At 40.4% G+C, this 25801-nt stretch overlaps 2 protein-coding genes across 5 annotated transcripts; both read left to right on the plus strand.

The window, feature by feature from the left end:
• Nucleotides 1-275: 275 nt before the first annotated feature.
• On the plus strand, nucleotides 276-7833 carry snx5 (sorting nexin 5). The gene is made up of 13 exons (XM_028603451.1): nucleotides 276-471; nucleotides 1979-2083; nucleotides 2585-2695; nucleotides 2921-3042; nucleotides 3179-3302; nucleotides 3676-3771; nucleotides 3882-3987; nucleotides 4102-4177; nucleotides 4320-4359; nucleotides 4471-4557; nucleotides 5085-5244; nucleotides 5344-5429; nucleotides 6475-7833. Exons 1-13 carry the CDS (start codon nucleotides 436-438, stop codon nucleotides 6523-6525), a joined length of 1200 nt encoding a protein of 399 aa, XP_028459252.1. The 5' UTR covers nucleotides 276-435; the 3' UTR covers nucleotides 6526-7833.
• A 2813-nt stretch (nucleotides 7834-10646) lies between these two features.
• rrbp1a (ribosome binding protein 1a) lies at nucleotides 10647-25610 on the plus strand. 4 transcript variants are annotated; one of them, XM_028603708.1, is made up of 27 exons: nucleotides 10647-10902; nucleotides 13355-14252; nucleotides 15967-16121; nucleotides 16274-16396; nucleotides 17475-17627; nucleotides 17848-17966; nucleotides 18184-18337; nucleotides 19166-19304; nucleotides 19462-19643; nucleotides 19741-19775; nucleotides 19873-19948; nucleotides 20072-20109; nucleotides 20242-20323; nucleotides 20418-20458; nucleotides 20555-20633; nucleotides 20725-20814; nucleotides 20926-21012; nucleotides 21098-21187; nucleotides 21271-21363; nucleotides 21473-21523; nucleotides 21633-21713; nucleotides 22260-22343; nucleotides 22592-22669; nucleotides 23329-23412; nucleotides 23529-23627; nucleotides 24855-24998; nucleotides 25097-25610. In XM_028603708.1, the coding sequence occupies exons 2-27, from the start codon at nucleotides 13373-13375 to the stop codon at nucleotides 25133-25135; spliced, it is 3276 nt and encodes a 1091-aa protein (XP_028459509.1). In that variant the 5' UTR covers nucleotides 10647-10902; nucleotides 13355-13372; the 3' UTR covers nucleotides 25136-25610. The 4 variants fall into 4 exon arrangements, with proteins under 4 accessions (XP_028459509.1, XP_028459510.1, XP_028459511.1 ...); XM_028603709.1 differs by having other exon boundaries at nucleotides 20421-20458; nucleotides 20722-20814; XM_028603707.1 differs by having other exon boundaries at nucleotides 10648-10902; nucleotides 20722-20814.
• The last annotated feature ends 191 nt before the right edge of the window (nucleotides 25611-25801 follow it).

Here is a 25801-nt window from a genome sequence, read left to right on the forward strand (position 1 = left end):
CATTGAAATACATCCGTGTGGTTATTGAGCCGGAGGTACTCATTTTAGTTACTTTCTTTCACTTGTTATGCTTATTACGCCTCATCTGTCCGTTGCGTAATGATAACAAAATGTAACATTGCTGTTTGTATAAAGAAGTTATCGTAGAGCCTTTCTATGAAACCACATGCATATAAACGTGGTATGAGTGATTTGGATCAAATCCAATCGTCGCATTTGTACATTCGAAGTTGTCCAATTAAATGTATTTAAAGGCGGGATTTAAGCTGTCATCAGCAGGATGGGGCATGTGATGGGGGCGATATTGGAAAGAAAAAAAAAACGGTTTGACAGTTCAGGCAGCTAACCAGTAAGCAGAGGGAGAGCTTCCTGCATATAGTTTTGTTATTTGGGTTGTTGGCCTGTTCTTGCCCTTCTGCCGATTTCAGTCCCATCATGACATCCACCATAGACGAAAGTAATAAAGAAAAGGTAAGTTAAATGGGTCTTGGAATGTAAATTGCACAAACATTCAGACCTGGCAACGTTAGCATTCAGGTAGCTAACGTTAAGTTATTGCGGCTAACTTGTGTTGTTTTCTGTCTACATAGCTAGCTAGCCTCTGGCTAAAGCTAGCGAGCGTTTTATCGATAAAGCTATCAAGAAGTGGGTAGCGTCCATTGGTGTTAAACTGCATTTAAATGCAAGGGGGAAAGTGCTGTTTGCTAATTTTACCTAACATACTGAAAGTGTTAAAACATGCAACGGTTAACATGTATTGTTCATTACAACACGTAACGTAAAAGTGACATAACGTTTGTCTGTACGGCATTCATGTATCTCTTCTACTGTGTTTTGACTTTTTTGCACATCTGTGCAGCACACTGTGATAACTCTGTGGAGTTGTAGTGAGCTAAAACGGTTAGCATTCGGACAGGTGTCTTAATAACTTTATCATGGCCTTCTTGATTTCATTTAGCAGGTTTTGTTTTTGAAAAGTGTTAATTCAACTTAATAGTCAATTTGGAGGGTGTAACGTTAGCTTGTGGTGCTGTTGTATTGTGTAATATGGAGATGTTCCTCCCATTTATATCAATAATATAAGGTAGGACTACAAATTCCACCATAAAATGACCGCAAAGTGGAATCAACACCTCTAAAACAGTTAAAAACAAAACTGAACATTATATCCTTTGTGATGTTGGGTGTACCTATTAAACTAGCAACTGAGTGCAAGGTATGTTCATCAGCAAGATAGTGTAAATAGTAGACTATGTTTCCTCTTATGTCATACTATGACAGATCAATAAGGGTATGGAACCAGGCCTTCAGCAAAAGCAGGATTAGAGTCTGTGCCTACTATAAGATCCAAAACTAACTATGCCTCCAGACCTTTTACCTAACACCACCCAGACACTTCAAGCTCTAAACTCATGGAATAATGATTTTGAAGTGGCATTATGCAAGTTTTTGTAATGTAATGAGCTCTGTGGATTAAGACCCCTGTATATCTAGCTTCCAATTTAAGTTTGTCCTCCTCACAGTGAAGTTGTAGCCAGTCAGGATTGGTATCAGATGGAGGGTGATGGCTTTGGGCTCTCAACATTGTAGCTGTTAACAGAACATTCCTCTGAACTTTTTTTAAATTGCCAAGCTAGGAACGACTGCAGACACTGAGGATTTGTATTGCTGTGTTACTAGCTAAGATTTTTTCTGATACTGTTAAATATGTTAAATCTAAATATTGCTAATTCTCAGTACCTCACAGAAGCGCCAGAGAGACAACACTGTCACATGAAATCAAAATAGATTAAATCAAATGGCATTTATGATTTAGTCCAGAATGATGAGCAGACAAGAGAGTTGCTGGATATTTCTTCAAAGTGTCCACAAACAAAGAAAAATGGCATTTGTACAGGGCAAGTGATATTTTTGTGTGTACCATAAGATCACCCAGCTAAATTTTTTGGGATAAGCTTGGTGTTTTCTATCTCCTTAGATGCGCTCTGTGTCTGTGGATCTAAACCATGATGCATCTCTTCTCATTGACATTCCTGATGCACTCTGTGAAAGGGACAAAGTCAAGTTTACTGTCCATACAAAGGTAAAAAAAAAGTTTTGGACCCCAATTAGGGCTGGGTTAAAATAATCGATTCTCCAATTAATATTCATCTTTGAGTGATCTGATATTAATTAATAAACCCAAAATCAATCTTTCAATATGCCTTATCTATGACTGTCATGTTAGTCCTGTTAAGTAAAAAGTACTTTAAACAAACTTTTTTTTTTGTAAACATTAACCTGGTGCATTATAAAAAAGATTTGAGGGGTTGCTTCTTGCTTGTACAATTTAAAGCTCTCTGAGAATCACTTTTATATCTAAGCTAAATTGGTATTATAACTGAAATTTCCCTAACCAAATTGATATTGAATTGAACCGTAAATGTAATCCGATCAGGAATCGATTCGGGAAATCATTGGCAATACCCAGCCCTAACCCCAACGCATAAACTTACTCCTAACCTTAAACAAATTCTATAAGGGTATTTGCTGATATGTTGACAGTTTTCTTTCCAAAATACTATTAAACAAAGTTTGTTTCCAGACCACACTTAGCTCTTTCCAGAAGCCAGACTTCTCCGTTCCCAGGCAACATGAAGATTTCATCTGGCTACATGACACTCTGGTTGAGACAGAGGACTATGCTGGCCTAATAGTAAGTTGGACTATTTGCAGACATGACTCCTAATTGGGCAGAGGCTGTCTCTATTTGATTTTTTTTTTTTGGCGAAAGTGTACTCAATGAAAAAAGGAGAAATTTAAACACAGACCCACAGATTTATTGTTATTATGTGTAATTCAAGAATCGAATTTCCTCTTGAAAAATATTTTTTACTGTCATGAATCCAAAGTAATTTCTTTCCTGCTTTATCTTTCATAGATTCCTCCAGCGCCCCCAAAGCCTGACTTTGAGAGCCCAAGAGAGAAGATGCACAAACTGGGGGAAGGTGAAGCCACTATGACCAAGGAGGAGTACACTAAAATGAAGCAAGAGCTGGAGGCGTGAGTGTGACACTCAAACAAAACGCCATTGATTGCTTTGTATTCTTTAGACAGGTTCATGTAAGAAACTTTACAAAAGTCAGTGACATATTGTTATTCAAACACTTCTTCTTGCTGTGTCTGTTTTTCTTTTCAGTGAGTACCTGGCTGTGTTCAAGAAAACTGTTCAAGTGCATGAAGTCTTCCTGCAGAGATTGTCCTCTCACCCCAATTTAAGCAAAGACAGAAACTTCCAGATTTTCTTAGAGTATGACCAGGATGTGAGTTCCCCATAATGCTGACTTCCTTTTCCCGAGTTGTCAGTTGGAAAAGAGGAAGTCGGCTTTACTGGACACTTGTGACACATGGCTTACATCCTGCTGTGATCAGCAGTTATGCCTATGTGTGTAGTCTTTGTCAGTCAGTGGCTGTGGTGTTCGTTAACGGAACTTAGTTAAAATCTTTATATACCTATGTACTAGTCTGATAAATAGCACAGGCCACATTTGTGTGTGGAACATATTGTGACACATTATGATACAAAAACAATATGCAATCACAAACCTTACTTCAGTCCTTACTCAGTTCCCACAACAACATATAATAAGCTTTAATAGATTTAACATGTACCCTTTCTAAACTCTGTCATTTTAGCTCACTGTGAGAAGAAAGAACGCCAAGGAAATGTTTGGAGGATTCTTTAAAAACATGGTGAAGTCCGCTGATGAGGTCCTTATCTCAGGAATAAAGGTGAGGCTCATGCATAATCTGCTTACATTACATGCATGGCAGCATTACAGACAGTGTCCTAGTAGCCGTATCCCCAATTACCTTTGCATGTGTGTTTGTGTCCTACACAGGAAGTGGATGACTTTTTTGAGCAGGAGAAGACATTCCTGCTTGACTACTACAGCAAGATAAAAGATTCCACTGCCAAAGCAGAGAAAATGACTCGCTCACACAAAAGTATGACAAGGGTTTTTACATTACCGCATTAACGTTGATTTTGAGATGAGTAGAACAAATGAATTTGTATTTTGGAATTTGTTTCGTTTTGATTGCTAATTTCGGTTGTTGCAGATATTGCGGATGATTACATTCACATCTCTGCCACTCTGAACAGCCTCTCTGCTGATGATAGCACAGCAAATAAAAAGTGAGTTCAACAAATCAGTGCCTGTATGGTTGATTTTCATAAGCTGGATTGTGATCATATTTGCATGCTAATTGTATGAAATCATATTAGCATAAGACGTCGTTGCAGACTTTTCCATGTTATGGCTTGACTTTTTTATTAGGCTTCTGGAGAAGTTGTCTGACCTGTTTGAGAAGCTCAGAGTAAGTAGAACTTCAGTTACCAACAAACTTGAGACACCTTTTGTAAATATTAGTTCTGATTTATACATACATTGTGGTAGCTACCTTATGTCTTTATTTGTGTCCGTGCAGAAAGTGGAGGGAAGAGTAGCGTCTGACCAGGAGCTGAAACTCACAGAGTTGCTGAGATATTACATGAGAGACATTCAGGCCGCCAAGGTGAGACATGTTTACCTTCTGCCTTCACACAAGATACACAGATTCACTACATTTCTGAAGTTCACATGTTGCTGCATTTCAAACACTTTATGCGACCTATTGAATTAACAAACACTCTGTGCTATTTTTCACTGATCAGGGCTTCAGCATCAATCCTCATTGTCCTTTTATAAGTAAATCTGAATGAAGATTTATGGGTAAAGGCAAGGCAGCCATTTTCCATTCAACGTGGGATTAGAGATTCATCATAAGGACTAATTTAGTATTTATTTAAATTGAAATTATTGCATTTGAGGAGCAGTAAGAAACTATCTTATACACAACAGAAGTGCATGTATTTCTCGGGAACAATCATTTTCTGTTCTGCACGTCTTCTGTTAAAATCTGTCTTTTTCAAACATGAAATTTTAGATATTTGGATTGCTTGATATTTTTCAAATGAAGGCAAGTTCTCTCTCTCTCTCTCTCTCTCTCTCTCTCTCTCTCTCTCTCTCTCTCTCTCTCTCTCTCTCTCTCTCACATGTCAGGACCTTCTGTACAGGCGAGCCCGGGCTTTAGTTGACTACGAGAACTCTAACAAGGCTTTGGATAAGGCTCGTCTGAAGAGCAAGGATGTTCCCCAGGCAGAGGAGCACCAGCAGCAGTGCCTGCAGAAATTTGACAAGCTCTCAGAGTCTGGGAAGAAAGGTTTGTGCATTCTTGCAGAAAAGATGCAGGCTCATTCTGTACCTGTTTTTTGTGTGTGCATAGATGCATCTTTTTAACTGGACACTGTTATCCTCATAGAACTCACCAGTTTCAAGGGAAGGCGTGTTGTGGCCTTCAGGAAGAACCTCATCGAGATGGCTGAGCTGGAGATAAAACATGCCAAGGTGAGCAGCACAATACAGCTGACCCCTTTTTACACTGATGAAAAATACACTCATAAAATGCCTATAGGCATATACACTTTGTGTCTATAATGTTATTTAAATTAAGTTTGAATACACCGCCATTTATTAATCTCACATGCACCTGCAATCTACATCATCAGCAGTAATATCTTAATCATCATCAAATATCATCATCAAATGTAATACATATAAAAAAAATAATATAATCATTAATGTGAAATGTATAATAAAATTGAGAATGCAAAAGCAGTTGTTGTCTATCTGGTCAGCACTGGTTTAGTTTGGATTCAACAGTTAGTCATTTGTAGAAAACGGAACATTTCAGTGACATGGTGAGGTTTGAGACCCAACATAATGCTGCCAGTGTGTGACTGGAAGTTGTAAACATTGGATAATTTAGAAATAAAGTTTAACACACCGCCCAGTTTCTTCTTGGTGCAAATCATTATTTACACTTCTGTATACTGAGCAAATAAACTTATCCTTGAATGCCCCAAGAGGCGTAATTATAAATAACCAAAATAAAGGGCTTTTAAATTAATAAAGATGTACAAATGTATTTGATCCTTTTCACTGCCCCTATTATCCAAATCCCTCTATACCTGATTATAGTATTATTCAGGTTTATAACCACTGTCTTTGCAGCTTCATTTCAGTGAGTCTGTTCTGTGTGATTTTTGCTCACCTTTTTGTTAATGCACTTTAGAACCTTTTTTGTGGAGTTCTCTGTGTCAAGGTGATGGTGTTTAGAGTGCACAGCATCCCCCCTTCTTTTCAAATCACCCAGCAGGCTTATTTGGTTTACTTTAAAATTAGGCTAACGATTTGTTCAGGTTTCCAAAAGTAAGAGATGTTGTCTACACTTGCAAATACATTAGATAGGATACTCAAAAACCTAATACTGGGATACAAGTGTGTGCATTTAAATGTCTTATTTGGTGAGGTATTGGCTGTCCTCATGACTTAGAACAGAACGGGCTCCATTCTTCAGGAGTATTAACACAGTTTTCTCCTGTCTCCACAGAACAATGTGTCTCTATTGCAGGGATGTATTGACCTGCTCAAGAGCATCTGACAAGTATTCAAGTCTGTTTTACAATCACTAAGTGACCGTCATACAAAAATGGAAACCTGGCTTCCCTGGGACCTTGCATGAACATGAATCCAAGCCCTATCTCTGCTCCCATGGGTCTGCTGCCACTTTGAAACCCTGCACGAGACCAAGTGTCTTGTAAGCAGAATGTCTTCATGTTTACACAGTCCCCGTCCTCTGGTCCGTGGTCCATCCTTTTCCATTATTTATGGAAGTCTAACCCGATGTGAATGCCTCCAGAGAATTAGGCTGCCAACATTCAGGTCTTCCATTCTTTGCAGCACCAATAGAGGTGATTAGCTTTTATTTTCCTAATTTCTTGTTTTTTCAATTTTTACATTATGCACATAGTACAAATCTTGCCTTTATGATCATATTTTTGCCTCCATACATTCTGACTCTAAGCTCTTCTCTCATGTACACTTTAAATACTTTTTTTTTTAGATCATTTTTTTTCTTCTTCTTCTCATAACCTAATCTTTATGATTCAAATACTTATTCTGTTGGGGCTTTTTTGTTTGCTAATGGAACAGTTTTACAGAAGCAAAACTAGTGCCTGGAAAAAAAAAACATCCTCATGCTCTGCATTCCTGGCATTAGAGTTCTACCAAACCAACCTTTTTAGTAAGGTAAATTTATGACTGACTTATAAGACAAGACAGATCATCTGCTAGTGTTCCAAAATAGCTGCACTTCACCTCAGATGTTGACAGTTGGATCGGTCCCCACGTTTTTCTTTGTAAGAAGTGACCTCAGATCCCACAGTTATCAAAGATGCACATCAGTTACACAAGATTTAATGAAGAGAGTGGTGAGGAGAATAAGTCAAACCGTAAGCTCTTTGAGCATCTAGCATTTTGTCTGCATTTTGCTGTTATTTGCAATATCCCTGCACTACATGTATCATGTTCTCAACAGCTTCTTCCCCCTAACCAACTCTGCCTATTGACTTTTCAGTGTGTAAATGTTGTTGTGTTTCCTCATTTAGCCCTAAATTCCTCTTTGCAATTGATGGTGTGTGTATCAGACCTGATATATTTACCAGATCCTTTAAACGTTTTTGTTTATTTAAAGCAGTTATAAAAAAGATGCACTAAGAATATGGAAAATAATTTACAATCATGACCAGGCTCAGTGGAGTGTTAAAATGCATTAGTTTTTTAAGAAATTGAATGTATTTCTGATGGATTCCACCTGTGTGAATTCCTTTACATTATGCTTTTCTTACAGAACATTAGCATTTTTATAAATTTGTAATAATGGCATTGAATAAATCCTACTTTCCCATGATTGATCTGTGCCATTCTGTATTTGTTGTGAGGGTTTATAACTTATTTTAAAGCAAAAATACAGTTTTAAAGTGTGCCATATCCTACCACTAGATGGCAGTATCTATCTATCCACTGGATCCTGTTTCCACTCAGTTTGACTGTGTGCTGTGCTCTGTTGAATTTAAACAGCTGTATGCATGTTTGTGTTAAATCCATTGACTACAGTGGATCCTGTGATGGGATGGTGTGGTGTATTAGGGAAGCTTTGAGGAAATGCCAGAACACTCATGGGAATCTCCACCAACAAAATGCACATTTCATGTCTTACTTCATTAATAGCGCTTAGCAACATGACCTAAACAAATAATCTGCAGTAACACTACAGCCCATGTGAAACTCTTTTGATATACATATCTTTATCTATGATGCTTTTTAAGCAATCATTTTTTGCATTACTCAGAGCAGTCAAAGGTTACACCTAAAACAGACGTGGCAAAAGAAAGTTGTAACTAGTACATGCAATCGTGCACAAACAGAATATACTGTACCTCCCCATGATGCATTTGTCAATATTGACATCTCCTGTTTTGTTCAGTTCACGGATTGGATTAAAACACAGACTACTGTAGAGCCAATGAGCTTATAACACATTATCAGTGCAAACAGGTTAGTTTGCCAACAGGGATCGGAGCAAAGGGTTTTAAAGCATGTCATTAAATAATTATTGCTATGATGGATTCAAAGAACAAGACCTCTCTTTGGAATATGAAATTAGTAATACAAGGCCTAGATGTCGGTTTTAAGTTGCCATAGGCTAGGCATATACTTACAGTATAGAGTGCTTATTTCACTTTACAGTTACTGATCTGAGTTTATCAGAGTGAAACCGAAGTATCGGTGCTAAATTTAGTCTTATTCATGTTCCCTTTGTATAGCTGCTGTATTATGATAAAGAATTTCCCCAGTTCTTGCTCTAATAGCAGAAATAAAACTTGTCGGCATTGGTGTAAAGGATTAAATCTGCTTGCTTCAAACTTATTATGCTGATTTTGAGTTACTTTATCTCCCCGTAGGCACGCTTAGATCATTTACATGCTCTAAATGTATGATGAGTACAATTTCGTACATTTTCAGAGCTTTCGGAAACCTTATCAGTGGTTGGATAATAGTAATTAATTCAGCACCATCGTTATGATCCCAAATCTTTCAGAATCCTCAGTCACACACAATCTTATCTAAAGGACCGAGCAAAGAATAGGAAGAAAAGTCATCGGTTCAGATGTACTTTTTCATGCTGTTATGTCACAAAATATAGATGTTTCTGAGTCTTTTGCCACTTGCAGGAGGTCATGGATACATGCCCTGCAAAGAACCGACATCTTACTTAAATTGACTGAGTTTGTGAAAGCACCTGCCTCATGTCCCGCAGTTCTGTACTGTTCAACTGAAAGGTCATGATAAATGCAAACGAAAGCCTTGGAGCAGGACTGGAGGCGTGAGGCATGAAGGCCTCCTCAAATAGAAACCATGTCCTCTGAAGGGACTCCCTTTTAAAAAGTGCACCTGCCAGACTTAGTGACGTAACTGAACTGTCTATGCTTCCTTAATGAAAGAGAACAGGATGTTTCTTCCTGGTACTCATAAGGTAACATTTGCATACAGGCACAGATTATTATAATCCTTTTTATCCATATCTTTCCTCCTGAGTTGCATGGTATACAGTAAATGTAAAGACAGACAGACCAGCTCTGTCACATAATTCTTTCTGATTCTCAGAGTTTTGTAGCACTTAGTTCTATACAATCTGAAGAACAAGTATTTTCTTCCTTCAATAACACAACCCTAAAAAGTTCAAAGGACCAGAGTCCAAACCTTTTCTATGTCAGTGTACCCTGTCCTGCTCAGGCGGTCTGTGGCTTTCATGCACACAATACAAACACAATCTCAAATTCTGACAAATTTGCATGCATAGACCAACAAGACAAGTATTTAATTTCATCACACATGCCTGACGGATCATTTTTATTTTATAGCAGTTTATGCAAGTAAGTACCTGAGGTTGTTGTAGTAATGTGAGGTTCTTTACAATACAGTTGGTTCATTGTTCACATAAATAAAAGTAGAAGTCCTGCTTTCAACAAATGATTTGGGGAGTAAAGTAGTAGTAGAGATTAGTGGCCTAAAAGTCCCAGCAGTACAGGTATTTATGTATCAGAGATAAAGGATAGTTTGGTTGAAACACTCCAAACTCTATTTTAAATTATATAAAGATACCTAACTTTACAAAAATTCCATAAAGTGTCAGGCTGAATTTTGGGGACATTTGTATATATTGAATATTTCAATATGATGGAATGGTGCAACCACAACAAAACATAGGCATTTCTCTCGAAGACCAAAAACAGAACAAGCTGATCTTATACATATGCATAAATGATACAGCCAGACAGTTCAGAAGAATACTATCATTTTAACAGCTATGGGAAAACCAAAGGAGAAAACTGTTTTGCAAACAAAACTAAAACTGTTACTAACTGTAGACCTATAGGCCTACTTTGAGTTCAAAACAAAACAAAAAAATAAAGCAGTGTTCTCTTTGAAACGTATGAAGTATGACGTCTCAAATGGTTAAAATAGGCTACTAAAGAAAAAAAAGTCGGTAGCCTACTTGAAAAGATTTACTTCACCACTATTCTTGAGTAAACGTACTTTGATACTTTCCATTTCAAACCAACGCTTAGTTGACTAGACGAGACTTTTCATGACTATAGAAGACTACAACTCCCAACATGCTCATTTCCGGCTTGAGTGTATTCCAGCCAATGAGAAGCTTTCTTGATTTATGGCAGCTATCTGGGGCATGGGGCCAGCACGTCTAGTCAGCTCGAAGTGCCACGACTTCACAGCGGATCACGGATTCTCCAGCTGAGAGAAGGGGGAGAGCACTGGAAAAAGCTAGTTAGCAAGATAGCTGGAGAAATAGGTGGCTTTCCACAGAAGTCACTTCAATAGACAGTTACAACTCAAAGCTGTTCGCCCTCTCTCCATTCCCTTTGAAGCAAGCAGACGTAGCTACATCATCAACGAGGTAACGTTAAATGTGGGAGTCTTGGAATTTTTTTAATTCATTTGAGCCAGCTAGCTTGGGAAGCTATCTACTGCTAACTTCTGAGCTAACTAGTAGTGCTAAAAGACAGCCGATTAAAGTTATCTAAAACAGTTTTTAGATTTCCCAGCTCATAGCTATTTTGTTAACAGTTTTATTAAACCGTCGTAAACCGACACTTCATACCATTATGTGCAGGACGATAGCCAAGTTCATTGATTCATAGTGTTAGCTACAATACTAGATTGCAATTAATGATTGAAAGCATTTTAAATAAAAATAATTATAGGACTACACACTCGTTTATTTGTTTTAATGTCACTTACAATTGAATGGACCTCATATACGTGTCTTTATTGTTTCATATACATCTTCGAGGCCTTTAGTTGTGTTCTCAGCATTGTTATTTTAGTTTTCGTTTGATATTAAAATGATCTTGTATTATCATGGAAGTTCTTGGAAGTCGATGCGTTTGTGCTAAAGTAACCTTTTAAGTGAGTAACGTTAGGTCTGTGTAAAGTGTGCTCGAATAGTTCTCATCCGTACAGTATGTCTGAAACTAAAAGTAATGAAAGACAGGCACTGTCTTCAAGGGGGGAAAATGTATGCATTTACATATTTTAGCTGACTACTGATCCATGTAGTTAATGCACCCCCTGTAGGTATTCCATTGCCCTTTTTTTTTATTTATAGGCTATATACTGTAGCATGTAACTATTACACAGTAGTAAGTTTCATCTTATTCCTATTGCTTATGGACCTTGAGATGCACTTTTTATTTTCAGAAAGTCACCCTGAGTCCCTTTTTTGAAGTCATGTGTTTTAGTTTAGTCTGAGTGGAGATGTACTGACGTGTGCCAACGGATAAGATAAGGAGGCAGTACAAACTTACCTTTTGCTTCTTTGCTATTAGACCCAGCAATGAACAGGGACTCTGGACTCTGTTTCCATTGTACTAAAGCAGCGCAGTAGTTTTCCTCTGCCATATCACAATGTCGGTTTGTTTTAAAACCCTAAAGCTCCACATTTTGCGTTTATGTATTCTATGTTGTGATAGCATCCATTATATAAACAAGGACATGACTGCGCTGCAAGAATAAATCAAAAGAACGGGTTTTATTGTCCCTAAAGCTATCTACTCTCAGCCAACTTTCCTTCCCTGCAGACTCAACATTCTGGTTTGTGACAAGAGCCTTAAAGGGATAGTTGAAAGATTATTTAAGGGATTGGGTTTTCTTTTCTTTCTTTCTTTTTTTTCAACAGGGCAGGAAATTAACACAAACCACCAGGCAACTGCTGGAAGTGTTTGCAGTTGCTGCTAATGTACTTTTTGTCTGAAATCCTTTTTGCCTCTATGGTTTGGGTTTTGTTCTCTGCCTTAAATTCTTATTTAGGTTGTTTTAAAGTGTAGTTGATTTGTCTTAAGCGCCTTCCACACATCCACATAACTCCATAATAGCACTGATCATTTTAGCATATATCATTTTTGTGTAACAGCTGTTCTGGCAATTTGCCTACACAGGATCTGGTAACCTTTCCATAACTCATTATCGATGGTTGAACGTGAATTATAGCAGGAACATTTACAGAAACAGCAGGCATAATGGTGTTTGTATATGCAAATAAAATAATCTTTATACTATACTACTCTACTATACTTACTCTGCACACTTACTTTGATTTTGTTTCTAAAAACATTTTTTGCTGTGTTTCTGGATGTATAATACAACCAAAATAATGGGTCTTTCTGCTTATGAGTAATATAACCTTTTCATAATGACCATTGTATTTTCTAAAGTGCACAGAAATTAAAACTGTTGTATGTTTAAGGGGAGGACATTCTTAGCCTGGTGCTGATATTTAATTGTAGTTGCTTTGGCTTAGTTTGTTTCAGCGCTCGTACTTAACTCAGAAAGCTCAGTGCTGGTCTTCAAAACGACCCAGTCAGTGTATGAGATTACACTATGAGAGTGAATTTAAGCTGCATGAACACACATGTTTTGCCTAAGGTGGAAGGCTGTATGGCAAATGGGTTCTGAACAGCTGCTATTTGTCACACAGTTTGCTGATAAGATGTGCCGGTCTTCATTAAGTAGCCAGCCTCAAGGCAAAAGTTTAAGGGGATAACAGTGACCCCTTGAGGTCTTTGAAGGGAAAGCTTGTTCTCCAGACATATGCTTATTATTCACAATTCTATCTCATCAAATGCTCTGTTAATACAGCTGCCGTCAGTTCACTTTCATTTTGCCTAGGTACAAAGACATACTTTTGGTGGTACTACAGTTTTGGCTTACCTATGAATTAGTACATGGACTTCTTTTTCCCCTCGTTAGAAATCCCTGGTCTTTGGTTTTCCAGAGCAAGCAGTTTCTTTGGGAAAATAAATTGTTTTTATTTGTTAACTGTATTGACAAGTCTGCCACTCTCTTTTTAGGTCAACTGAAATTCAACAATGGATATCTATGACCCCCAGACCCTTGGGATAATGGTATTTGGTGGATTCATGGTGATCTCTGCTATCGGGATTGCTCTGGTCTCCTCCTTCTCCATGAAGGAGACCTCTTATGAGGAGGCCCTGGCTAAACAACGCAGGGAGTTGGGTAAAATACAGTCTCGCTCTGACAAAAAGAAGAGGGACAAGGTCTCTGAGAAGAAGGGCCGTGGCAAGAAGAAAGACGAAAAGCCCAATGGAAAAATCCCAGAGCCTGAAAAATCGCAAGAGGAAGTTGAAGCTGAGGCAGTCATTGAGCCTGCTGCTGCTCCAGTTGTAGCTGCTGCTCCTGGCCCTGCCCCGGAACCTGTCCCTGCTTTTGAGGTTAAGCCAACTGCAGCCCCAGCCCCAGCAGCCACCCAACCAAAGATTGCTGCTGAACCAAGCCCTGCTCTTTCTGATCCCTCACCTTCACCCTCACCTAAAGAGAAAAAGAAGAAGAAGGTGGCTAAGGTGGAGCCAGCCTCTACCCAAACGGCCCCACTTGTGGCTGCCCCTGCACCAGTCAAGTCCTCCGCTGCCCCTGCATTAACCCAGGCCCCCGTGTCTGCCCCGACTCAAGCAACCGCCCCATCCTCTGCATCTGCCCCACCCAAGACCGCCCCTGCATCAGCTAAGTCTGCCCATGCGCCAACCAAAGCTGCTGCAGCCCCAACCAAAGCTGCTGCAGCCCCAGCCAAGTCTTCACCTGCTCCAGCCAAGACTGCCCCAGTGCTGGAAGCTGTCACTAAAGACGTGCCAGTGATGGCAGTGACCCCAGTGGGATCTCAGCAGGCTCCTGCTGTTGCAGGAAAAGTACAGGAGCCCAAGAAGAAGGCCTCCAAGAAAAAGACTGAGTCTGGTAAGCAGATATGTTTCAGAGATGTAATACATTTATGTTTTGTAATCGTAAACATAGTTATTATCAAAAATTTTTTCCCTCTGTATATTAGGTGCATACATTAACATTAAAAAGGGAATAAACAATAAGGCAAAGACTGCTACAGTCAAGAACATAAATACAGATTAGATATATTACAATATTAAGTATGAAAAAATACACTATCAAAGTAACAAATATGTACATTATAACGGTTTTAGAAAGGGAAAGAAGGAAGGCTATACGGTTTAGTGCAAGTTGTGCAAAACATTTTGATCAGGGCATGTGAAAAAGTGCAGTGTATATAATATGTGCTTTGGTCAGGTGTAATAGTCCAGGATGTGTGTTAATGTAACGTGTAGTGACTGAGGGTGGGGGTTGAGAGTCTGTCAGAGACCCAGTGGGGGTCCCGGGCCAACCGAGTCAGGAAGAAACTGTTCTTGTGGTGTGAGGGTTTTGGTCCTGATGGACCGCAGACTGCTGCCACAGGGGAGGGTATCAAAAGGTTTGTTTCCAGGGTGGGAGGGACTTACTTTAGAAATAATAAAATATGATATCTCATATTAGTTCTATAGTTTTTAAATTGATTATTAAAGCAAACAACCAAAATGTTGAAGTCTACAGATTTTCTCTGAATTCTGTCTGTAGTGGGACGACCAAGGCTGTGAAGGGTATCACCTGACCTGCAGTTCTGAGTGTGGCCACTATGCCAAAATCACAACACGGCTGTATGCTATCTTTAAGTGCTTGGTAACTGTCCCTATTTCAAATTTCATTATTTCTACACTGATTTGTGGGACTTTTTAAACAAATAGTTTTTTCTTTTTATTCTACAAGATGCCTGTTTGGTCTTGGTTAAACCCACTGCCAGATGTCTTTTCCTGGTAAATTGGTCATCGTTTAATCGAAGCACTGTTCGAGGACTGCTGTTTTGCTTGACGTGTGCTTCTGCAAGTCTCTGCAAACTCCACTTTCCCACAAACCCTTCTCTGCATATCAATAATCAAAGCCACCGTAGTCTTATCAATATGTTCTTGTTGTTGTTATACTAGAACCATCATTGTTAAAAGAAATTAGCCTTCTCCTTGGAAGTGGAAATGTTTGTCCAGACAGGAACTACATTAGCCACAACACTGGTGATAATACTCCGACTTGAATGTTTTTCGAGGTGGATTGGGGGCATGCCAGTACAGTTGAGTCGCATGTACATACACCCACAATCTAAGGCAGTAATACCGTGTCAGTACTGATGAACCTCTAGCTGTGTACCCGTGGAAAGTAGGGCCAATGGCAGTAGTGGGTAATGTCTGGCACTCAGCTCTGGAGGGCACAGAGCATGCCAGCTTGTCCAAACACCACTGCCCTGTTTTGTTAGCTGACAAAGGCTCTCAGTGCCCTGACAATGGGTAGGAAGAGGGAGTGGGGTTCTCCCTTGCCTGAGGCTTGTCTCCGCCTGGTGCCACAGTGCCCCATCATTTTGCCATCCCCCAGCTGCCCAGGGCCCCAGACCCAAAGGACAAGTCGCAACCTTGTCCTTTTCTTGAGGCAGTGTGGGAATTTGGACTTCACTGTGACAGCCTAATGAGCTGTAAAACTGTTGGCTTTTTAGTTTTAAACCTGAAATATCCCTGAACTCCTTACCTTTTGCAACTGTTATTGTGTGTGTCATTGACATGTTTTGTGTTTGCCTCTTTAGTGGCAGCAGTGGATTCTGCTGATGCTCCTCTGTACCTGCCCTACAAGGCTCTGGTGTCCACCATCAGTAGCATGGTGTTCAGTGAGGGAGAGGCCCATAGGCTCATCGAGATACTGTCTGAGAAAGTCGGCATCATTCAGGACACCTGGCATATGGTAAAGGACACTGCAGTTAGTTTTGTAGAAAAAGATACCTGTTAATCTTGCTGGGGTGTACATGCACTTCATAGATCACTGAATGCATATGAGACTTGTAGGGAGACCCACTTTTATTTTTGCTGTCTTTCTGTGTATCTATGCGTTTTCAGGCCTCTCAGAAAGGAGACCCAGTGGCCATGCTGAAGAAACAACTGGAGGAGAGGGAGAAACAGCTGGCCTTGGAACAAGAGGATGCAACTGCAGCAAAGAACCGTCTCAGAGAACTCACCAAGGTGAGACATACAAGGGTCTATAGCCATGCTGGCAGCCCTAGGAGACAACAAAATTGTTGGATGGACTAAAATCTTTGCTATTCTTGAATCCTTTTTAGTAGTGAGGCAAAATGTGTAGTTTGGCCTGAAGGTAGAAATGAAGCGAAAAGCCATGTTATTTAAATTGAATGGGTTAATTCTAATACTGACGTTTTGGATTGCAGTCCTCTTTGTCTTTTGTCCTGAAGGTGGCACTAGAGGACAGTTAACAAGTTGACTGCAATACACAGGCCACATCCATTAAGAAGCATTAAAGGTCCCATGACATGGTGCTCTTTGGATGCTTTTATATAGGCCTTAGTGGTCCCCTAATACTGTATCTGAAGTCTCTTTCCTGAAATTCAGCTTTGGTGCCGAACAACAGCCACTAGAGCCAGTCCCACAATGAGCTTTCCTTAGGATGTGCCATTTCTGTGTCTCAAGCTATTGAGGAGGAGAGTGGGAGGGGCAAGGTGGAGGGTGGGGGTGTGGCCTTGACCAACTGGCACTTTTCTCGTTTGAAAGCCATGATGTCTCTCTCTCATGGGTGGGCCAAATTCTCTGGGCGGGCAAAGCAGAGAAAGGGGAGGTAACCTTGCTCCTTATGACCTCATAACAAGCAGATTCCAAAACGGCTCATCTGAGCTTTCATTTTCTCAAAGGCAGAGCAGGATACCCAGGGCTCGGTTTACACCTATCACCATTTCTAGCCACTGGGGGACCATAGACAGGCTGGGGGAACTCATATTAATGTTAAAAAAACTCATAAAGTGAAATTTTCATGCCATGGGACCTTTAAGGTCTAGCTCAATTTCAATGTTTAGTATGTCATGTATTATCGGTGTCAGCCTTTGGGTGGCAGAACATGAAAAGGTTGCACCAATTTTTCTTTTTTTTTTTTTACATTTATAACTTTTGAAATGTTCTTGTCCCAAACCAAGTTTTAAATAAAAATGTCATTATGTTGGCACTAAAGAAAAAGCCAGGGTATCTGAAATCGTTCTTATACATATTACAATTAATGTAAATCCGCCCTCTGACTGTGCTGTCTGTTTTTTAGGAGCTGTCTGCTGAGAAGTCCAAGGTGGCCAGTGTGGAAACGAGGCTGAGTTCCCAGCTGAGTAAGAGGGAGCAAGAAATGATTGCTCTGCAAGCACGTATGCAGGCCAGCTACCAGGACCATGTAGCACAGACCCAGGGCCTCAATGCAAAGGTCAGTTCTCATACACAAATACTACAACTTCTTAATGTCCAATCCAGATGAGTACATTTGAGATTGTCCTTCTGGTGATCTGGCTGCTAATTAGAAGTAAAAATGCAGTTTTTCATTTTTTTAGTTGCCTTGCAAATGATTAAAATCAGCTGTCCAAGGTGTGAGAGTCCAACATGGCTGGTTTATTAAAAATTCAAATATAATTAAAATCATGTTACAGATTGTCAGCCTGCAGGACCAGCTGGAAAAAGGCCCCAATGCCCAGCTAGCCCGTCTACAGCAGGAGAACTCTATTCTCCGTGATGCCCTCAACCAAGCCACCAGTCAGGCTGAGAGCAAGTGAGTGTTACCGTAAATGAGAAGCAGTGATCCATACTGACATGCATTTTACCTCTTTATGCTGATACTAAGTAAAGTAACAATTGTGTACAGCATGTACAAATCCAAAAGCATGTTTGGAGTACCAAGCCAGAAGATTGGCTCTTATTTTTGTGAGGCTTGTGTCCTGACTCTTTCTCCGTGTGCCTCTCCTTCTGTCCTTTTATTCTGTTCTCAGGCAAAATGCGGAGCTGGCCAAGCTGCGTCAGGAATGCACAAAGCTAACCAAGGAACTTGGAGAGAAGACCGAGAGTCTGCATGCTGATGAGATCATCAAGAAAGGGCTGGAGGCCAAGGTCTCCGCTACTGAGAAGCAGCTCTCCCTGCTGCAGGTCGGCTTGGGAACCCCCCATTATCTCTATTAAAAATGACACTGGATGTGATCGAGTTTCCACATGGAATCAAATGTATTCCATCTTTATGATGATTTTTGTTTGAGCAGCCAGTTAGTTACAGAGTCTCTTCAAAATGCAAGCCCAGACCATTCTTACCTATCCCCCAGCCCTCTAACGTTATGGGAAGTTTATCTGCCTGGTAATCACATAGCCCAGGGCTGGACTGAAACGCAGCCATACAATAATGGGGCTGCAGGGAAAACGTTTCTCCGCAATCAGCCTACGCAGTCACTCACTGATGGAATGCTGCCGGTCTGAACTATAACGGGTTATGTGAGTCAGCACTTCCTGACAGTCCATTGTTCATTTAGTTTAATCATTTACTAACATGCGTCCTAACAGTTTAAGGCTTTTAAACGTGTTATGTAATGGTTCAGGCCGTCAGTATACATTAGACATGCTCAAATAATGCAAGATGGTTCTTTTCTAATTTCTTTAACTTAAGATTAGTTTTGCTCCTTTTGTGAAATGCGTTGCTGGACTGTGATCAGCATTCAGTCGTCATCAACAATCTGCTGCTTTAACTGAGTCTATCATAGAAGTGCAGGCTAATCATCTCCAAATCTCACATTTTCTTGTTCCATATCCTCAAGCAAAGTTATGTTCTGATTGTCTAATAAGTGGATTCTGTGAAAATTCTTTTTCTCTGAATGTGTTGCAATATGTTCGAAGAGAAATGCTCTTGTAATGCTGCCACGTAGGATCATTTTGTGTATCTTTGCTGCCCCCTGCTGTTTGACACATCTTGATCAATGTTGTTGTCAGGCCAGCCATGGGGAGAGCGAGCAGGCGTTGCAGAGGAGATTGGAGGAGGTGTGTGAGGAGCTCCGAGTAACACAGAGTAAAAACAACAGCCTGCAGGCCACTCTGGATGATGCCCAGCAGGACAGCAGCAAACTCTCAGGTCAGAGAATGGGGAAACAACATCTAAATAGTTGCTTGATGTTAAGGCTTAGGGGTTAACATAGCATCTTGATAGTAATAAATAAATGAAAATGGGAACCAGTGGCTATATTATAGAATATGGAATAAGTTGTGAGTGCTGTGTTTTGTCCCTGCAGAGTTTCAGGTGCAAATTGGGAGATTGGAGGCTGAAATCGGTGAGCGCTCTGCTCAGGCAGATGCCCTGACTGCCCAGCTGGAGGAGACACAGGCAGAGAAAAGCCAGCTTGTACAGCAGGTGGCCTCCATCAACACACTGCTTGAGGCCAGTCAGACCAAAAAAGAGGAGGATAACAATTGGGTAGGACATACTTTGTCAGGTTGACTTTTCTGAAATAGCCAGATGCTTGACCACACACAGTCACCCCTAAGGATGTTTGTTATATCTGATTTGGCAGGTGAATGCTGCAGAAGTGGAACAGCTAAAGCTCAGGTAAGTGTTTGAGCCTCCTTTCTTCTTCAGAGTCCACATCAGATCCAGAGCCGTTTCATGTATTAATTGAAATGCTATGCCCCCCCCTCCCCTTTAGCCTTCAGGAGAGAGACGACCAGCTGAAAACTCTTCACGAGGAGTTGAAGCAACTGCAGACGAAGCAGGAAGCTTCTGTAAGTGTTGCAAGCATCTGCTGTTAGATCTGTTACCAAAAAGTATTACTTCTCGATTATTTAAGAGAAATTGCTTAACTTGTTGCACTGCTAATGATAAAAAAGAATCTGCTGTTCTAACAGGAGAACACTATCGTTGAGCTGGAGCAAAGGAATAAGAGGTATGATGCTTTTTCTTTTCTATCCATGTATTTGACTCAAGTCTTATGGATTTTCCCCATCTTGGTGTGCTCTCTGCTTATTTGTAGTTTATCCAAATTGTCCAATTGTCTGTGCCTTTTTTATTTTTTTAGTGAGGATATCAGCCTCATCACATCGCTTCAGGATGAACTTAAAAACCTCAAAGAAGAGATGGTGCAACTTAAGAACACACCAGTAAGTGTACCTCTCAACGTGATTCTACTTCTAGAGCTGCCCTGCAGAACATAAGAATTATCTCAGCGACTCATTTGCATGTCCACTCTTTCAGCAGTCCGATAATTCCACAGAGCTGGCACTACTACAGAACAGGTAAATGAGTCTCTGCATATGAACAAAAAGATGAGTCTCACATATGGTTAGCTGCGTTATAGATCTCAGTTTTGACTATTTTGTTTCTTTGGCTAGCCTGGCTGAGAAGGATACCCTTGTCACATCACTACAAGAGGAGCTGAGAGAAGTGAGAGAAAAGACAACCGTTGATGCAGTAAGGCTCTCTATACAAACTAGTGGCTTATCAATTGAGACTGCTTTCCTCTTTATCACCTTACTGATCATGTCCTCCACTCTTTCAGCAGAACGTTACGGCAGAACTGGCAGCTTTTCAAACTGAAGCCAAAGAAACTCTCCAGACCCTCTTCCCACAGATACCCGTAGAGACAGAGCAGGTAGGAAAAGGGGATTTCAGAAGAGGAGTTGCTGAATGATCTTTTATTCTGATGATTGTGGTAAAATAATGTGCACATGAATTATTCATGTCTGCTTTTCTCCTCACTTAGTCCAACTGGTTACAAGTATTTACGCAGAAAGCTCAGGAGGCTCTCAGCCAGCAGAGTCAAGCGTCTCAGTCAAGCACAGCGTTGCCTGTAAGCCACAAGTCTATACACTTCCCATATACTGGTATGAATTGGCCCAGCAGAAGATGTTCTCAATGTCTTTTCTTTGTCTCAGGAGTTGCTCGAGAAACTGAAGGAGGCTGAGGAGAGCCACGGCACACTGCAGGCTGAATGTGAACAGTACAGGACCGTCCTGGCTGAAACAGTAAGTGATTGGGAAACGGAGTTGTGTGAATATGGGCTAAATTTATAAAGTTCCTTTTTAATCTTGTGTCCCTTCTGCTTTAGGAAGGAATGCTGAGAGATCTGCAGAAGAGTGTGGAGGAAGAAGAGCTGGTATGGAAGTCAAAGATGGCTAACTCAGAGGAACAGCTGAGGGTGGTAAGTTATAATGCCTCCTTAAAATCCCTATGACATTGTTTTTACCATGTGTGGGTCCCCTTTCCGTTTTTTGTAACCCCTCCTAATAGTCCTTCTCACACATAACCAGGCTTTGGAGAAGGTCAGCAAGCTGGAGGCAGAAAGCCAAAGTGTAGAACAGGTGAGGATTTGTTTTCCACACTCGGTTTAAATTCCCCCCCATTATTTAAGCTAGCGGGTTAGAAATGTGTGCTGCTACATAAACGGGTTTATTTTGGTTCCCGCTGCAGTTGAAGGAGCAGATGATGCTTCTGGAAGCCCAGCTGGAGAAGCAGTCAGACAACCAGGGGACCTCGGAGGAGATGGAGCAGGTACATGAGCAGGTTCAATCTGCCGATCACAGCAACATCACTGGAACTGCCACTGCTGCTCAAAGAAACCAATGTATTTTTCTGTGCAAGTTCCCCAACTAAGGAGGTGGACTTGCATGTTATTTGCATTTTTAAATGTATTATTTTTTTACATATGTGGTACATGTAAGTCTTTTCATTCATACTCAAAACTCATTTGTATTTTTTGTTATAATATTTCAACATCACAATCAATGAGAGTCTCAAGTCCTTTTTGTTTTCAAATAATATCCAGATTCTGACTTTTCAGGGCACTTTTCAGGGCACTTTTCTACCTATTTATTGATTGAATAATATCATTCAAAAAGTTTTGTTTAATTATTGAAATATTATAGAGATAGTGGTCAATGTAAAGAATTCATACTTGATATAACACTGTGGGGGAGTTCTTTTTAATGAAATCCTAGAAACCCATTTATCATATTTTAAAGTATCAACCTCTTGTGGTGCATTTAAAGCTAAACCTGTCTGACATCTGTTCATTCCTATGCTGTGCTCTGTATTCAGCTGATGCTGCAGCTGTCGGGGTGTCAGAGCCAGCTGGATTTGGCCCAGAAGGAGGCCCAGGCACACAAGGAGGAGCTTGCACAGGTGACTTTACTGGCTTAACCTGCTTTTTTTATCCTCCACACTGAGACATTTACACAGTCCTATAGAACGATGTGACTGAGGTGAGCGGGAGATATGTTATTTATGAGATGCCACATGTCGGGGAATTTGTGGAAATCCCTCTTTAACCTACACAACCAACAAGGTAAGGTGTCTGTGACATGCAACACAAACGGGGACTCGTGGATGGGAGGTTATCCAGGTTAACCAGTGACGGCTTCCTGTTTCAGGTCAGAGAGCAGCTGGGCGAGATCACGATGCGGGCTCAGCGAGAACCGAATGGCCCAGCTGAGGCTCAACCCAGTCAGGTCAGGGTGCAAAAGTCACAGGGGCACCCTTCACTTCCTGTCAGAGTACTGGACAGTGACTAGGACACTTCTCCTAAGATCTCATTTGTTACTGTTTGTCTTTCAATTACTTCTCTAATGAGCCCTGTTTTAATGTAGTAGAAAATCCAAACATAAACTTATTGATTTGTTACTCTGTATTTATTAAGAAATGTTGTTTTGTGATCTGGCTCCACACACATGGTCACACCTATGTCCTAAATCAAGGATGTGGCCACGACACACAGATACTAAAGTAACACGTGACACGGACAAAGTGCCGTATTTCCAGTCTGTCCGGTACTCCTCCAACACGGCGGCGGTTTATGCTAACTGCCGACCACTGTTAGCTTTGTCTGAGTGGACGTAACACTAACCACTGCTTTTTCCTCACCTATTTTTAGCATGCTCTCTCCTCCTTTTGTTATCTAATATTTGCTTGTACGTTTGTGTATGACTTAAGACTTTAGGGTCAACTAACTTGTCACACCGGTCGCTCAGCTTATTTGTGTGGGCGTGTAGTGCTGCTGCTTTGTGACAAGAATGTTTTCATACACACGTATACATTAGCCATTTGTGTGTGTGTGTGTGTGTGTGTGTCTGTGTATTTATTGCGTATGTGCCATTTTTGTCTTCATCAGTTCCAGAACACATTGAGTCAGACAACTGAACAGCTGCACGGGGAGGTGGCTCAGAGACAGCAGCTTTCAGAAGAGTTTGAGCAGGTAGCAGCCATGGTTGATGCACTCTTTTTATTTATTAGTCTTCTCACACCAGAGGGTGACTAAGAAAACATTCAGTGAATAACCTCAGTGTGTTTTTGTGTGTTGTCAACCTCTAGGCCCAGAAGACTATAACAGAACTTCAGGCTCAGTTGGATCTTGTGAATGTTTCTGCAGAGTCACCACAAGCTGAAACGGAAGACGTTGCTCAGCTCAAGGTGCGGTAACAAATGCCAGGCAGAATCCAAACATTGAACTGTGATTATTGCTTTTATTTTTTTTTCTGAATCTCATAACCTGCAGAGTATTTCAGAGAGACGGGCGGTCCTGCTCCTAACAGGAACACGCACACATCAGCTTCTTAGTTTTAATGCTGTGAAAAAGTTGTCCTCTCTAACGGACAAGTTGTCCTCTCTAACGGTGTCATTGAACAGAGCTTGTTGTTTTCTCCAGCAGTATGTCTTTGAAGTCTCTAAACCACTCACCCTCACTAATTTTAAGGAGGCCCAAGTGTTCATTATTAAATAAGACATTGTAAAACAGACTAATATGAATACAAGTATAACCACCAATTTGAGCAAGAAGGAAAAAACTCAGCTCATTCTTATTATTTTGCTTATTATTGCAGGTTGATTTAATTTAATACAGCAGTTTTTATTTCTAAATGTCGTTTCTCAAAATCTGTTTTTACCTCTCATAATTTTTCCCTAGAACAGTTATATTTCATAACGCCACTTGGCTGTTGCATCGGTCTGAATGAATGAATGAATGAACGGCCATTTACTTAACTGGCCATGACCTGTTTGTCATGATTAACAGATAACGACTTTGTGAAGAAAATTGGCAAAATTAAAATAGAAAGTTCATTGGGAAAATGGCACTGTAAAATAAAACACTGGAAATAATTTTTTTAAATGACCTGCAATAAACTCTTATTGTGGAAAAAGCAGGAAGAAGTTACATTTAAAGATGCAGTAGGTAAGACTTATAAAACTAACTTTCTGTCATATTTGCTGAAACTGACCCTATGTTCCAGTAGAGTAAGCAGGTAATAAAAAATAAATAAAATAAAAAATCCAGCTCCTCTGGCACCACCTACAGCCTGTAGTGCGATTTGCAAAAATCTACACCTCCCTGTTCAGATGCACCAATCAGGGCCAGGGGGAGTGTCTGTGTGTCAATCACTGCTCATGCACACACATTCATTCTCCTTTGTGGGGGGAGGGACTGAGAAGTTGTTGAGGTTCAAAATTTTGGGCTGTCCTTCCCAATCCTACCTACAGAACCTTTTAATAATAATAAGATGAGTTTAAAAAGGTTACTGGATTATTTCACAATTTTATGATCACATGATGTAATCTGTATTTATTCCGTGTCTCCATATTGAGTCTCCTTTTTGCCTGGTGCTGAAGTAACATTCGCATCTGCTACATTTGTTTGAACAGGAGCGCCTGGAGAAGGAGAAGAAACTGTCCAAAGACCTGGGCCAGGCAGCCACCAAGCTTCAGCAGCTTCTCAAAGCCACTCAGGAGCAGCTGACCAAAGAGAGAGACACCGTGAGAACACTACAGGAGCACCTGGAGGGCAAGGTGAGACAACTGACATGCTAGGACTACACATGCACACTTATAAGCTCATGTTGTTTTGGTACGCTTGTCAATTTTGACACTACGTTTCTGTTTTCAAGGAAGAACACGTGGAGCTAAAGGAAGGAACGTCCGTCTGAAAGGAAGTTCACTGCAGACACTACGAAAAACTGCCAAATATGCCTTATGATTACCATAGTTATGCATTCCAAAACAATGTCTTTCTCGTACTGTAGATTGCATTGCATTTGTTGCACCTGTAGGAATCAAATGTTTGATATTATGAGCAGTAATATTAGAGGAGATGATCCTGCTACAATCTTTTGAAACCCACATTCCATCAAAAATTCTGGCTATGTCAGAAGTTATTTATCCCCCTGCCTTATATTCCAGTCATTTCCCCATAGTTCAGTGTTAAAAAGGGAAACCGATTGTACGTCAAATGTACATCAACTTGTGCAATTACTTTTGTATGTCTTTTCTATGTGGTTGAATGATGGGAACATGTTATGGTTCAATGTGTCATTACCTTTAGGGCCTGCTTTCCTCTGTAGCTGGCTGCCAATTACACACGTCGAATTTGTATGAATGAATAAACTACAGTGTAGCTCTCTATATAAGTCCCGTTCAGTGTCTGTGTCGCAGTTGCTGTAAAGGTGCAATAAGTGCAGGCAGGAAGCAAAGTTAAAGTTTGCTACTGTGAGTATGTTATATTTTGACATAGTTTCAGATCCGGTGTGACTCAAATAGAAAATCTGCAAGTATGTGCACTGTACATGTGCCTCATGGCACTTAAAACTTAACAC

This window comes from Perca flavescens, chromosome 17 (assembly GCF_004354835.1).
Source record: "Perca flavescens isolate YP-PL-M2 chromosome 17, PFLA_1.0, whole genome shotgun sequence".
In the NCBI taxonomy this organism is placed as follows: domain Eukaryota; kingdom Metazoa; phylum Chordata; class Actinopteri; order Perciformes; family Percidae; genus Perca; species Perca flavescens.